This window comes from Ahaetulla prasina, chromosome 1 (genome assembly GCF_028640845.1).
Source record: "Ahaetulla prasina isolate Xishuangbanna chromosome 1, ASM2864084v1, whole genome shotgun sequence".
In the NCBI taxonomy this organism is placed as follows: Eukaryota; Metazoa; Chordata; class Lepidosauria; order Squamata; family Colubridae; genus Ahaetulla; species Ahaetulla prasina.
The window spans coordinates 22,944,942-22,960,356 of record NC_080539.1 but is presented as its reverse complement, the minus strand read 5'-3'; the positions used below and the strand labels follow the sequence as shown (position 1 = coordinate 22,960,356).

Sequence of the window (15,415 nt, the reverse complement as noted above, 5' to 3'; positions counted from 1 at the left end):
ATTTCTTTTTACTAGTGCATCAGGTGCTTCTGTGCGCTGGAAACACCTGATACCAGTAGAATACAAATGCTGCTTTTTCAAATATACAATATGCATTTTATCAACCTATATGGACATAAAATGGCAAAAAATAAGACATATTTTAGAAGTATCTTGGAAATTGATATCTCTTAGATTTATTCAGGGGTTACCACATATTTTATGATACGTATTCCCATTTCCCCTAAGTTAATCTTGACCATAAAAGCAAAAGATAATGGACTATTATTAACTGCTACGGTTTGGAGCACAGTGCAAATGTGTACAGAATTCCTAATTTTCCCATGTTATGTTTTCTGTACGATGCGCAAAATAACCTTCACCCCGATCTGCTAGTTGGGATGAGTTGGGATGAAATGACCTTCACACACCTTTAGTGATGACCAGGAAAACACATTCATGTGGGCCGCCCCCAAGATACTCATACAATATTCTATGTCAGAGGGTGTCAAACTCGATTTCATTGAGGGCTAATCAGAGTTGTGTTTAATCTTTAAAGCGCTCCATGGCATAGGGCCGGGCTATTTACGGGACCGCCTACTGCTACCAAATACCTCTCACCGACCCGTGCGCTCTCACAGAGAGGGACTCCTCAGGGTGCCGTCAGCTAGGCAGTGCCGTCTGGCGACACCCAGGGGAAGGGCCTTCTCTGTGGGGGCTCCCACCCTCTGGAACGAACTCCCTCCAGGACTTCGCCAACTTCCGGACCTCTGAACCTTTCGTCGCGAGCTTAAAACACACTTATTTATCTGTGCGGGACTGGATTAGATTTTAAAGTTATGGGTTTTAAGGGGTTTTTATTATTTATACTATTTTAAATTTGACCATAATAGAATAAGTTTTTAATTGTTTTTAATCTGTATTTATATGTATTTTAACTGCCTGTGAACCGCCCTGAGTCCTTAGGGAGATAGGGCGGTATATAAATTTGAAAAATAAATAAATAAATAAATAAATAAATAAAAATAACCTCAGAGGGGGGCGTGGCTGGTGTGAGTGTGGCCAGCTCAATGTCACTTGTGTTGATGCCTGTGGTGGCCCGAGTGCTCTGCCAGCAAAAATGGGCTCCTGAGCTCCGTTTTTGGCTGCGAAGGCCTCCTACAACCCTCTGCCAGTGAAAACAGAGCTCAGGAGGGCTGCCCGTGGCCCTCCTGAGCTCTGTTTTCACTGACAGAGGCACTGCAGGCTGGTCCTTCACTGTTTCCAGGGCATCCCCACAGGCCCGATCTAAGCACCCCACAGGTCGGATCTGGCATCTGGACCTTCAGTTTGACACCCCTATTCTATGTCATCCTTTTTAACAGAAGTTCATTGGAAACAATTGGATCCCAGTGGATCCTAAGATCCTCTGGTACATCCTTTATGATATTCTTTACCTATCCAAGGCAATGTTTGATAGAGGAGTATTTAATGAGAACAGAATTTGATAAATCTCCAGTAAAACTAGTCTTCTGAGTTCCTATCAGAGCAAACCAATTGGGTATGAAGTGTTACTCTGTCATTTCAACCCCCACATTCCCCTCCCCCCAAACTCCCCAGGGTTCAAATTTGTTTCTATAACTCTGCTTTTGTTGTCTGCAGTGGGCAAATGACAACATCAGTGTGATGAAGTGACTCAAATGCTTCAGTTGACATCCTTGTGTCAGATATCAGGGTGCAAGATGCCTACTCATGGCAGTTGCATGATGCTCATGTTGTACGATGCTCATGTTGACATTTTGCTGCTGATGCGGCTATCCACAAAAAAATTCAATAAGCTCACTGAAGCCTTACATAAAATTTAGTTGCAATATGCTTTACCCAACTTTCTTTTGAAATAGCTAGCAAATAAGGCAAAGCAAAAACTCCCTTTCGTCCAGCTTCATTCTTGGGGATTTCATAGAGAGGTCCATGTCATTTTCCTGGCCTCAGTATGATAATTATATCCCATTACCTTTTTTGCACATATTATTTTTCAGGTTTTTTTATGCAACTCCAGTCCAGTGATTTTCTTGTGGTCTCCTAGCTGGGTATGTGCTGGGTCTAGGACAACTTGTCATGGCCAATTTGCCACAGCCAACTCACCATAGCCAACTAGCTGTTGGGACAACTCACCATGGCAACTCACCACGGGACAAGAGTTACATTAACGTTGAAGAAATAGTGGAATAGAACAGGGGTCTCCAACCTTGGCAACTTTAAGCCTGGAGGACTTCAACTCCCAGAATTCCCCAGCAAAGCTGGCTGGGGAATTCTGGGAGTTGAAGTCCTCCAGGCTTAACGTTGCCAAGGTTGGAGACCCCTGGAATAGAATCATTAAATAAAAGGTGCCAAAGAAGGAACAAAATGAAATGTGAACGACAAAAATTAAAATAATTTTTAATTGTTTTAAATAATTAAGTGGAATGTGGAATTGCCTCACAGTGAGTTGTCCTGCAGCGAGTTGGCTGTAGCCAGTTGACCCATTCCGTAATAACCGAGTCCAAATCTTCTTAGATTTTTGTGAGATACTTAGGCTTTTTTTGAAATAATCAAAAGGGCTTAAAAATAAGAAAAAAAGTAGGACTGTGATTCCCCCTCCCCACTTGCCACCCTTACTTTTGCTTCTCTAGGATCATTTCAGCACAGAGAGGTGTTAATTTGCCTCTTCTTTTGGAAATGCAAACTCCTGTGAAGATTCTTGTGTGCCTTTAATTAGCAAGTTGCTTTTTCATCACAGCTGTACTTTGTCCAAGACATCGAGGGAAAGGGTACAATTTGTCAGTCTCATAGGAGACAACACTCACTGACAGACGGCCTTCTTCCGATATTCCTTTAAAAAAAGGCTCTTTCACAGGAATTTGTCTGGACAAATCTGTGCGTGTGTGTGTGTGTGCATGCACACGTGCTAATTGGAAGCTGGCCTTCCCATAAGAAGTTCTCAAGAGGTGGGCCGTAGCCTATAATATGGGCAAAGCTTCTCTCCTTTTATGCAGCAGCCACATCTCCAAGGTGGAACATGTCAGTGGTGAAATCTAAATTTCTTTCCTACTGGTTCTGTGGGCGTGGCTTGGTGGTGGGGGTCATGTGACTGGGTGGGCGTGGCTATGTGACTGGGGGATCAAAAGACAGAAACTCACTAACACTGTCCTGCTAGAGCAGGGTTGGACTAGATGACCTCCAGGTCCCTTTCAGCCCTGGATTAACCTCTGAAGCTGCGTCTAGTGCCAGATTTGTAATCCTTCCTCTCCGTTTTCCTCCCTCCCTCCCTCTTTCTTTCTTTCTTTCTTTCTTTCTTTCTTTCTTTCTCTCCCTCCCTCCCTTCCTCCCTCCCTCCCCCCCCTCTCAAACGAACCCCCCATGCCCCCACTTTTTGCCTACACCCCCCCCCATTTTTCGCTTAGCAGGCTTCAGCTTTCCTTTTAAAAATGCTTTTAAAAGTAAAAAAAAAAGCCTCTGACATCAGGCACCTCAACCGGGATCATCAGAGCCTTGTTTTAACCCATTAAAAGCATTTTTTACAACCTCTTCGGAAGAAGAGGTTGTTAAAAAAATGCTTTTGAAAGTAAAAAAAGAAAAGGCTCTGACAATGGTGTGGCTCAGCTGGGCATGTGGGGCGGGGGGGCAGGGATTTTTGCTACTGGTTCTCCGAACTACCCACTGCCATTGCTACCGGATCAGCTGATCTGGTCCGAATTGGAAGCATTTCACCCCTGGAACATGTCCTTTGCAGAAGAAAAGTCCCAACAACCTCCAGATGGAAAAAATGAGAAGGTCATCCAAAACCTTAAAGCAGGGGTCTCCAGCCTTGGCAACTTTAAGCCTGGAGGACTTCAACTCCCAGGTGGCTGGGGAATTCTGGAAGTTGAAGTCCTCCAGGCTTAAAGTTGCCAAGGTTGGAGACCCCTGCCTTAGAGAGCTGTTGACAATCAACAAATGTGCCTGTGAGAAGACCTGAGTTTAGGCCATTGGTGGGGAGAAGGTTTCAAAATAATTAGAGACTAGTGAAGGAGATATCAAATTGCTGATCCATCTCTAGTTCGATTGTCACTAAATACCTGAAGTTTCAGGTGAAGGGATGTCTTTAAACCAGCCTTCTCTAACCTGCTGTTCTCTACTTACACCTCAAATCCCAGAATGTCCAACATTATCATCAGTTATGATCATATTGGCCGGGAATCCTGGGAGTTTTAGTTCTTACACATTTGGAGGACAGGAAGATGGTACTTGTTGCCAGTGGCTTTCAGATCTGATCTTTCTCCCATCTGAAGGTGCTGCTGGCATCTTCTCCTTGCATTCCTTGTGCTCCACCATTATGCAATTGTTCCTTTTCTATAAAATTCCTTTATCTTGAATTGGGCTCCATCTAGGTCAGTTCTGTCTGCTCTGATTTTGGCAGCAGCTCTCCAAATCATCAAAAAGATTCTTCTCGCTCTTGCTACCTCACATTCCCTTCGGGTCCCTATTTCTTGCCTCCCCCTCACTTATGGTTTCACAGTGTCCTAGAGAATCAAATGTTGTAGCGTTAGCCAGTTGGTGGCATTTTAGAATTCAGAAGAGAGACCTGCAAATTGGAATGGTGCCTTCTTTCCCCTGTTAACAAAAAAAAAAAGGCAATAAATAGACAACACAGAAAAGTAGGTGTATTTGGAAATAAAGTAATTTCAAAAGAATTTTTTCTAACTCTAGGTGGTCCAGTTATTTTGAGATACTTCTTTTGAAACAGAAGGTAGCATGCATTCTCTGTCTTATCTATAGGTGGAAAAGGTAAAAGTTTCCCCTGTTTATTCGTATCTGACTCAAGGGGGGCACAGTGCACATCTCCATTTCTTAGCCAAGGAAGCCAACATTGTCCAATGACGCTTCCGTGATCATGTGGCCAGTATGATTATACGCCGAGACGCATGGAACAGTGTACCAAAGTGGTACCTATTTATCTACTTGCATTTGCATGCTTTCGAACCGCTAGATTGGCAGGAGCTGGGACAGGAACAAGAACTCACCCTATCACACAGTGCTTGGGTTTCAAACTGTAATCCTTCTGGTGGACAAGGCCAGCATCCAGCAGGTTCTGACTAGTTCTGGAGAACCGGTAGTGGAAATTTCGAGTAGCTTGGAGAACCGGTAGGAAAAATTCTGACTGGCCCCACCCCATCTATTCTCTGCCTCCCAAGCCCTAGCTGATCGGGAGGAAATGGGGATTTTGCAGTAATCTTCCCCTAGAGTGGGGTGGGAATGGAGATTTTACGGTATTCTTCCCCTGCCACGCCCACCAAGCCATGCCTACCAAACCACACCCACAGATCCGGTAGTAAAAAAATTTGAAACCCACCACTGCCAGCATTTTAAGCACTAGGCCACCTATAAGCATAACAAAGTCCTTTTCAGTCAGATTCCAGGATCTATGCTGAGCCTGGAGAAGCAGCACCTAGCCAATTGGGAAGATGATTCCATAGCTCTGTTGAAATAATTGTTCTGGATCTCCATTGCTTCTGCTGCTTCCAGTATCTTCATAAGCCTCACCATTCTATTTATTTTTTTATTTTTTTTATTTATCACAACATTATATATAAGCATAAGCATGAAATAACTATACGATATATAAGCATATATATAACCATAAGTATGTAATAACTATATAAAATTGTATACAATCAAAGGGAACATTAGGAGAGGAACGGTAGGCACATTGGTGCTCTTATGCACGCCCCTTACAGACCTCTTAGGAATGGGGTGAGGTCAATAGTAGATAGTTTTTGGTTAAAGCTTTGGGGATTTTGGGAAGAGACCACAGAGTCTGGTAGTGCATTCCAGGCATTAACAACTCTGTTTAAACGTTTTTCTTTTGAATTCAGTTTCACAGTCAGGGCTAAGGACCTGAAGCTGCCTGAGACAGACAACAGTTTAAAACTATATTTTGTAGAAATAAGTTACTGAATGACTGCCAGAACAGATTACCTGTCAGTTATGGAACTTGTCCTAAGTCTCTTTGACAATTTTCTTCTAGGAAAGTTACGGTAAGATATAGTACTATTAATAAATACTGTAATTTAAAAAAACATCAGTGTACTGCTCTGTTATATTGATTACTGCATTTGGGTTGCAAAGGATATAAGCTTCTTCATTGCCAGTCAGATAAAATTTTATTTTGTTTCCCCTATTCTCCTTTTAAAACGGCAGCTTAAAGAATGATAACCCTGTTAAGTGTGGAGAATTTGATGGCCTAGTAGAACTTGCAACCATTTGTGCCCTTTGTAATGATTCCTCGCTGGATTATAATGAGGTACGTTTTTTTATTATTAGTATTAGCAATAGCATTAACAATCTTAGACTTATATACTACTCCATAGTGCTTTACAGCGCTCTCTGAGTGGTTTACAATGCCATCACATTGTCCCCAACAATCTGGGTCCTCATTTTACCAACCGCAGAAGGATGGAAGGCTGAGTCAACCTTGAGGCCCGTCAGGATCAAACTCCAGACCGTGGGCAGAGTTATCCTGCAATACTGCATTCTAACCACTGCGCCACCAGTGCTCATATATTATATATCAAATCAGGAAGAAAATCATACAGTAGCTCAGCCTACAGTTCCCAGAAGAGCTTTCGCCGGTTTGAACTGCGAAGTCTGCCTGGAGCTGAAGGAAATTGTGATTCAGATTGAAGAAGCCTTCACTTTTAAAATGAATTTGTCATATCTTTTGATGTGCAAAAATGAGTATGTTATAAGTGTCAATCTTAATTTTCAGGGGAGAAAATAGCATGCAAAAAAGTATATCCTACTTGATTAATTTTCTTGAAGTTTAAAAATAGAAAAATAAAAATCCTACAAATTAAGATAAAAGAAAAAGTGCAAAAAGAAAAAAAAGGGTTTTACCATTTCCAATGTAGTAATAATATGTCTGCAAGGCGATCAAACCAGTCAGTCCTAGAGGAGATCAACCCTGACTGCTCTTTAGAAGGCCAGATCCTGAAGATGAAACTCAAATACTTTGGCCACCTAACGAGAAGGAAGGACTCCCTGGAGAAGAGCCTAATGCTGGGAAAGATTGAGGGCAAAAGAAGAATGGGACAACAGAGAACGAGATGGCTCGATGGAGTCACTGAAGCAGTAGGTGTGATTTTAAATGGGCTCCAGAGGATGGTAGAGGACAGGAAGGCCTGGAGGAACATTGGCATGGGGTCGTGATGGATCGGACACGACTTCACAACTAACAACAATAACAAATATGTCCTTTTAGATATATTAATTAGAAATTAATTTTTTCTACCTACATGTTAAGCAGACATATTACATCAGACTCTTTATTTTACTGTTTTTTGTTTTTAACATTGAGATTTGAACATCCTTTCCTCACTAAACTAACATAATCGTTTCTAACAAGCTAGGTTGCAGTGCCTACCACTGCAGATGTATTTTGCTTTTGTTTTAACTGTGCACCTTCCCTTTCGATTTCTAGTCCAAGAAAGTTTATGAAAAAGTGGGCGAAGCGACAGAAACAGCCTTGACCTGTCTTGTGGAGAAGATGAATGTTTTCAATACAGACACCGGTGGTTTTTCCAAAGTAGAAAGAGCCAGTGCCTGCAATACCGTGAGTAAGGGGTTAATTTCTCCAGGGTACAGACAGAAGAAATTTTAGCACAGCATTTGCAATCTTTAAATGGGGACTCGCAGACCATGTTTAACCGTGGTGTGCCCAATAAAAACCTATTCCTAGCCATAAACCATTGCTGCAGTTCTCTGCAGGGTAGAAAAATGGGACAGTTCCAGAGCACTAAGGCATTGCCAGTCGCTGTGTTAATTGTTGGAAGCGGTCTTGAGGATTTGCATAATGGAAAAGCTGGACGTAAATAAAATAACTCCACAAATAACTAAATATTACATTTGGTGATTTCCTGACATTCGTCGGTGACCCATTCGTGTAGTTATGCATACAATAGCCTTGTAAATATATCCGGAATTGTTTTTAACTTGCAAATTCTTTACTGTCTGTTAGATAATAAATAGACCTCTATGCTGGGTGCAAAATATTCCTAGGCTATGTAATCAAGTCTGAATTTCAATGCCATAATACTTTGGCTGGCAAGAAAGGTCTGGAGCTGTAATTGGCAACCAATGGACCAAATGCAGTTTGTCTGCCCTGGAGGTTTTCCAGAACCTGCAACTCAACTTTGGTGATAAAGTATCAACCTTCAGATCATGATATTTTCATGAAATAAAAAGCAGAAGAGGGGTATTACATTTTTGAAAGGCTTAATGTAGCTTTTTTTTTTTAAATCCCTCCTGTGCACACTCAAAAAGAGCAGACACATACAACACTGTTTTGGCAACAACCAGCATTTTCTGTAGGATATCCTTTTGCCCAGATAGAGAAAACAAAGTGGCCCTTTCATTTTTTTTTATTTGAATTTATATCCCGCCCTTCTCCGAAGACTCAGGGCGGCTTACACTGTGTTAAGCAATAGTCTTCATCCATTTGTATATTATATACAAAGTCAACTTTTATTGCCCCCAACAATCTGGGTCCTCATTTTACCTACCTTATAAAGGATGGAAGGCTGAGTCAACCTTGGGCCTGGTGGGACTTGAACTTGCAGTAATTGCAAGCAGCTGTGTTAATAACATACAGACTTAGTCTGCTGAGCCACCAGAGGCCCTCTTTGTTTTTGTTTTTCCTTTAGATCCTTTAGGGCTCAGAACAAATATAATACTCTGAAAAGAACATGCATGGCATAGACGGTATATTTTGCATTCCAGACGCTATTCTGCATTTGTATCTGGAATGCTTATCTGTATCTGTACATTTAAAAATTGCTTAACAAAATGTTAATATATATTCAAGGACAATTTCTATGGTTGAGACTGATGGTTCCCTATTGTCATCCCCCCTCCACACACACAGGTAATCAAAAAGCTGATGAAGAAGGAATGCACCCTTGAATTTTCCCGCGACCGCAAGTCCATGTCTGTGTATTGCACACCTGTGGCCTCCAGTCACAATTCCTCAAGCGGCAAGCTCTTTGTCAAGGTAATAGCTGGCACCAGGTCTTGCTGTGGTGAAGGGACAGTTAGAGGCGCTGCTGCTAAGGCTTTCTCTGTGTACTGGATTTGACAAGTCAAATGGCGGTGTGGTTATAGCGGTGCTTCACTTTTCAATGGGACACACACTGGCTTGCCAAGGGTTGCTGCTGCTATGGACTTTCTGGAGGCATGGATCATAGCAAAATGTTACAGAGCAATATCCATGCCCAGGGTCTCAGCCCAAAGGCCATACTTTTTTCCCCAGGATGCTCCATTCCAGGTATCTTCAACCTTGGCAACTTTAAGACTTGTGGACTTCAACTCCAGCTTTGCTGGCTGAGGAACTCTGGGAGTTGAAGTCCACAAGTCTTAAAGTTGCCAAGGTTGAAGACCCCTGCTCCATTCCATCTCTGTTTTCCATTTCTTCTTCTTCTCCTCCATAGTCATTGCTCAGTCCTCATTACATAATTCTCATTTGTCTCTTCATTTCCGCACACCCATCCTTAGGATAGTTTTCTTTATTCCTAAAATACTTAATACGTTTAGAATTTAGATTCCCTCAAATTCCTCAGCACTGCCCCCTAATGCATTGATGAGTTTGCTGTGATGTGTCAAGAGGAGGAATTCCTTTAGGGACTAAAGCACTGTTTTTCAGCTTGGCAACTTTTAAGAAGTCTCGGAACTCTCCAGCCCAAATGGGAATTATGGAAGTTGAAGTCCAGGCATCTTAAAAGTTGCCAACTTTGAAAAACACTGCTCTAGAGCGCCATCGGGTGGACATCTATGGCCCCTTTATGACCTGTGGACTTCAATTCCCAGAATTCCTCAGCCAGCAAGTCATGCTAGCTCAGGAATTCTGGGAGTTGAAGTTCACAGGTCGTAAAGGAACCATAGTTGCCGATCTTTGCTCTAGAGGATTGAACTCTGTCTCTTTAGAAGCAAAATGGTTTTGCTTTAAGTAAGGAAATGATTTGTGACTAAGATTTTTTTCCACTCTTTCTTCCCTTTCTCTGATATTTTTGACACATTTTGAGAAAGAATAAGTGTTTGGGTTTCAAAAGAAATGTTGACTTAATGTCCTAGAGTCCTAGAGATTCCCTTAAAATCTTGTGTTTCCACTAGGGGGTGCTCTTTGATTAGTTTTTAATGCAGAACTTATTTAGAGAGAGAAAATAGGCATTCTGACCTAATAAATTAATTACTCTTTGCAGGAAGAAACATTTATTTTTCACACAGCCTAGCAAATTGCCTTTGGCCTTTGAGAAGCATGCACGAGATCACATTCTCAAATGTAAGCTAATTATGTCTGTGATCTAATCAGATCACAGACATAAATTTAAAATAAAATAAACTTCCAAGTATGTTTCTTTACTACTCAAGTATTTACTAATTTCCTCTGATTAGATGAATAAACATTAAAAAGGTAAAGGTTCCCCTTGCACATATGTGCTAGTTGTTACCGACTCTAGGGGGCAGTGCTCATCTCCGTTTCAAAGTCTAAGAGCCAGCGCTGTCTGAAGACGTCTCCGTGGTCCTGTGACCAGCATGACTAAATGCCAAAGGTGCATGGAATGCTGTTACTTTCCCACCAAAGGTGGTCCCTATTTTTTTTATTTGCATTTTTTTACGTGCTTTCGAACTGCTAGGTTGGCAGAAGCTGGAACAAGTAACGGGAGCTCACCCCGTTACACGGCACTAGGGATTTGAACCACTGAACTACCGACCTTTCTATCGACAGGCTCAACGTCTTAGCCACTGAGCCACAACATTAGGCTAAAATTTTTGGAGAGAAGGCAAAGCTTCACCCAACCCAAGATTTACAGGGTTTAAAATTATCCACACACTTTTCATAAGTCTCCAAGTGTTTACCTGCTTGATCGTCTGGGTGAGTTCAGACATTTCATTATTTCTTTTCTTTCCCAAGGGCGCTCCGGAAAGTGTCATTGAGCGCTGCAGTTACGTTCGTGTCGGCGGAAACCAAGTCCCTTTGACTTCATCCATCAAAGAGAAGATCCTCTCCAAGATCCGGGAATGGGGTACCGGCATCGACACTCTACGGTGTCTCGCCTTGGCCACAAGAGACCATCCACCTCGGAAAGAGGACATGCATCTCGATGACTCCAGCCAGTTTGTTAACTACGAAGTAAGTGGGTGAGAGGGTCTTTATAGGCCCTATACAGGTAGTCCTCAACTTACAACCCTTCATTTAGTGACCATTTGAAGTTAAAGCAACATTGAAAAAAGGATATTTTCCCACCCAGCTTTATGATTCCACAAGGGGAGTTCATGATGTTGGATTATAAGGAATCTTCCAAAAGCTGTGTCTTTATACATTTGGAAGAAAGCTGGGTAACCTTTTAGGCAAGGCAAAGGCTGTTGAAATCACGCTCACAAAAAGCTAGGCAAAGCTGCATCCCAAATGTAAAAACAAATATCCTTCCCTTTCAGAATCTACCCACCCCTATAAATGTAAACCAGCCATGAATTATACTGAAAAATTAAATCTTTTAAAGACTTTGATACAGTAAAATAAGTTGGTCACTTGAAAATAGATCACAGCAATACATTTCAAGAGGAATTGTGCGGGGTGTGGGTGGGTTCTGAGGTTATTGCAGGAAGGCACATAGCTTTAATGTTCTCCACTTCTAGGTATAGATTCTAATCAACATCTCAACAGAGTTGCTACATTGGCTAGTTTGCTCTGAGGAGAAGTGGCACCATTTAAGTCTGGTTTCTGTTGGTTCAACAGCAGTCACCTCCACACAACATTTTCCCTAGATCCAAAGCAGTGGTGGGTTTCTACCGGTTCACCCCGGTTCGGGCGAACCGGTAGTGGCGGCGGTGGGAGCTCCACCCACTGCCCAGATGTCATCACTGACGCTCTGCACATGCACAGAAGGTTCTACACATGCACAGAGCAAAGTGAGCACACATGCACTCTCGCAGTTCCGAACCGGTAGCGAAGGTAAGCAGAACCCACTACTGATCCAAAGTTTAGAAAGTAGAAAATCAAACTTTGGAAAGATGCATTCCCTCGCTCCCTTTTGCCTGCAGACTAAGTTGACCTTTGTTGGCTGCGTGGGAATGCTGGACCCTCCTCGGAAGGAAGTGGTGTCATCTATCGAAATGTGCAAGAAAGCGGGCATCCGTGTCATCATGATCACCGGAGACAACAAAGGAACAGCCGTGGCTATCTGCCGGAGGATTGGGATCTTCTCGGAGAGCGAGGAGGTGGCTGACAAAGCCTACACAGGCAGAGAATTTGACGATCTCTCACCAGACGCCCAAAGCAACGCCTGCCGTTCAGCTCGATGCTTTGCCCGAGTAGAACCTGCGCATAAGTCCAAGATAGTTGAATACTTACAGTCGTTCAATGAAATCACAGCGATGGTGAGTTCAGATGATCCCTCTTCATCTTTGGAGCCTCCAGATTTACTTAGAGGTATTGGAAAATAGCATGGAGGTGTAGATGAAAGGCAAGATATAAATCAAATAGGGTTGTGTGTATTCTTCAGGTTTCTTTCTCTTTCCTTGGATGAGAATATATCTATAGTTCAACTATGGCAACTTGAAGATTTCAACTTCAGCATGCTAGCTGGGGAATTCTGGGAGTTGAAGTCCATCCAACATCAAACTGCCAATGTTTAGTCTTTACATCTGGTGCTATCCAGATACGTTGGACTTCAATTCCCAGGATTCTTCGGCATGTTGGCTGGGAATTTGGGAAATTCCTAATCCATCACATCTGGAGTCGGCTAGGTAAGGAAAAACTAAAGATGCCTAGTTTAATAACACATCAAAAAGATATAGATAGACTAGTAGAGAATTGTCCACCGTTGCTATTTTGATAGTCTAAACTAGCTTTTAAGTTCATTTATCTTCTGATTTTCTGGAGGCGTCAGGTTAGCCAATGTTGGAAATGGTTCCCAAACAAAACACTGGATTATGCAAATCTTTGGGCAAAATTAACTTTATTTTCTCTAGACTGGTGACGGAGTGAACGATGCCCCTGCTTTGAAGAAAGCTGAAATTGGTATCGCAATGGGCTCTGGAACAGCGGTGGCCAAATCAGCTGCAGAGATGGTTTTGTCAGATGATAATTTCTCTACCATTGTGGCCGCTGTGGAGGAAGGCAGAGCTATTTACAACAACATGAAGCAGTTCATCCGCTACCTCATTTCTTCTAATGTTGGAGAAGTCGTCTGGTAAGATCATTAGGGCAGCCACGGTCAGAACAGAAAATAGTGAAGTGTAGAGAAAATAGTTATGGGATTGCAGATTTCATCCATCACATACATTGGACATTCTGTGGAGATCTTGGTGCTTTCTGAATTTGATGAAGTCATCAAGAAATCCACCATTCAACTCTGGGTACATATATTCTATCGGTAATGGACATTTTGGTTGGAGATGGCAGGAGTGGGGTCCTGGAAGCCTGGGAGGGCTATATGTCCTCCCACATATATTCAACTGCAACTTAAGAGGCAATTCTCCAGCACATCTGCTGGAAAATTCAACAGAAATAATAGCAAACTATGTCAAAATTGTTCTGTGGGGGGGACATTCAGTGTCGGATCTGGGAACCTCTGCTTTCATTCAGTTTTAAAACCAAAAATGTTCCATTTGAGCTGGTGCAAAGTTCAGCGAGGAAAACAGTCCCCAGATGTGGGAGGCCGGATGTGCACTTTTTAATCGTGAAGAATTTCTCTAGACACTCTCACAAAAGTCTACATGCCCATATACAAATTCGCTGTTGTGGCCAGCATGATTGATCACAAAGTCCCCATTTCAGAGGAATCAAACTGGTGAGGCGGAGAGCTCCACAACTTGCCTAAAACCTAAATACAAGGTAGAGGTAGCATCTGGAACCTAGAACGTAAAAATGGGCCTTTGCAGCTCCAACTGAAAATACTGTTCAAAGAAAGTGAATGAATGACCCCCAAATTACATCTAGACTAGTTAACGTTGGCTGAGTGTCTGATCTGATGCTTCTATTGTTGAATTGCATTGTATAATTTGAATCTGCTGGCTTGAAAGTACGGTGTGTTCCTACTGTATATTATGCAAACATTGTGCAAAGGGGCAATAGGATGTAGTTGCAGAAAGCAGCTTTTCAGGGTGTACTGTTGTCAACTCTTTAAGGGTTTGTGTTGGGTGCTGTCTAGCTCTGTGTCACATAATGAAAATTTGCCAACGATTTAAACATTCTGGTTTAGTCTGAAATATTTAGTCCTGCCCTAATAAAATAACAGAATAACATGGAATAACAAAGTTGGAAGGGATCTTAGAGGTCTTCTAGACCAACGCCCTGCTCATGCAGGAGATCCTATATCATTATAGACCAGGGATGTCAAACTCGAATTCATTGAGGGCTGCACCAGGGTTGTCTTTGACCTCACCGAGCCAGGGTAGGCATGACCAGGGTGAGCATGGCCAGCTTGATGTCACTCATGTCGGAGGCACCTGTGGCCTGAGTGCTCTGCAAGCGAAAATGGGCTCCTGAGCTTCATTTTCAGCTGGGACAACCTCCTGCAACCCTCTGCCAGTGAAAACAGAGCTCAGGAGGGCTGCACATGGTCCTCCTGATCTCTGATTTCCCTGATAGAGGCACCGCGGGCCAATCCTTTGCTACTTCCAGGACAGGCCTGTGGGCAAGATCTAAGCAGCCCGTGGGCCGGATCTGGCCTGTTATAGACAAATGATTGTTCAATCTCTTTTTAAAAATGTCCAGTGTTGGAGCACCCACAACTTCTGAAGCAAATTGTTCCACTGATTAATTGTTCTAACTCTCAGGAAATTTCTCCTTAGTTCTAGGTTGGTTCTCTCCTTGATTAGTTTCCATCCATTGCTTCTTGTCCTGCCTTTGGAGAATAAGTTGACTTATATTCTTCTTTGTAGTAACCCCTGAAGTATTGGAACCCTGCTGTCATAGCACCCCAGTCCTTAACTTAGTTAAACGACCCATACCTAGTTCCTGCAACCATTCATTGTACAGTTTAGCCTCCAGGCTCCTTATCATTTTTGCTGCTGAAGGCCACAAAAATATATATTCGTATTCTATTTTCAGCATCTTCTTGACGGCCATCCTGGGCCTTCCTGAAGCTTTGATCCCAGTCCAGTTGCTTTGGGTGAATTTGGTGACTGATGGGCTGCCGGCTACAGCCCTCGGCTTTAATCCTCCTGACCTTGACATCATGGATAAATTGCCCCGGAACCCTAGAGAACCTCTCATTAGTGGATGGTTGTTCTTCCGCTACCTTGCAATTGGAGGTGAGAACATTTTTATGCCTATTTTGGGTAGGCAAATCAGAAATCATCTTCCTTCCTTCCCCTTCCCTTCCCTTCCCTTCCCTTCCCAGAAAGCAAGTGAGTGGCTGTTGCTGGATGGGGGAGGGAA

The 15,415-nt window shown here is 42.7% G+C and overlaps 1 protein-coding gene across 2 annotated transcripts in view; it reads left to right on the top strand.

Annotated features, from left to right (window-relative positions):
* The window catches only part of LOC131188825 (sarcoplasmic/endoplasmic reticulum calcium ATPase 3), a 184,439-nt gene that overhangs the window by 150,931 nt on the left and 18,093 nt on the right, over positions 1-15,415 (top strand). For both annotated transcript variants that reach the window (XR_009152846.1, XM_058164415.1), the window contains exons 10-16: positions 6,178-6,280; positions 7,457-7,588; positions 8,900-9,025; positions 10,943-11,161; positions 12,073-12,408; positions 13,003-13,223; positions 15,086-15,288. Coding sequence is in view for 1 of the 2 variants with exons in the window: in XM_058164415.1 (XP_058020398.1) it covers positions 6,178-6,280; positions 7,457-7,588; positions 8,900-9,025; positions 10,943-11,161; positions 12,073-12,408; positions 13,003-13,223; positions 15,086-15,288 (1,340 nt within the window). In the remaining variant the exon portion in view is untranslated. The remainder of the gene's footprint in view (positions 1-6,177; positions 6,281-7,456; positions 7,589-8,899; positions 9,026-10,942; positions 11,162-12,072; positions 12,409-13,002; positions 13,224-15,085; positions 15,289-15,415) is intronic.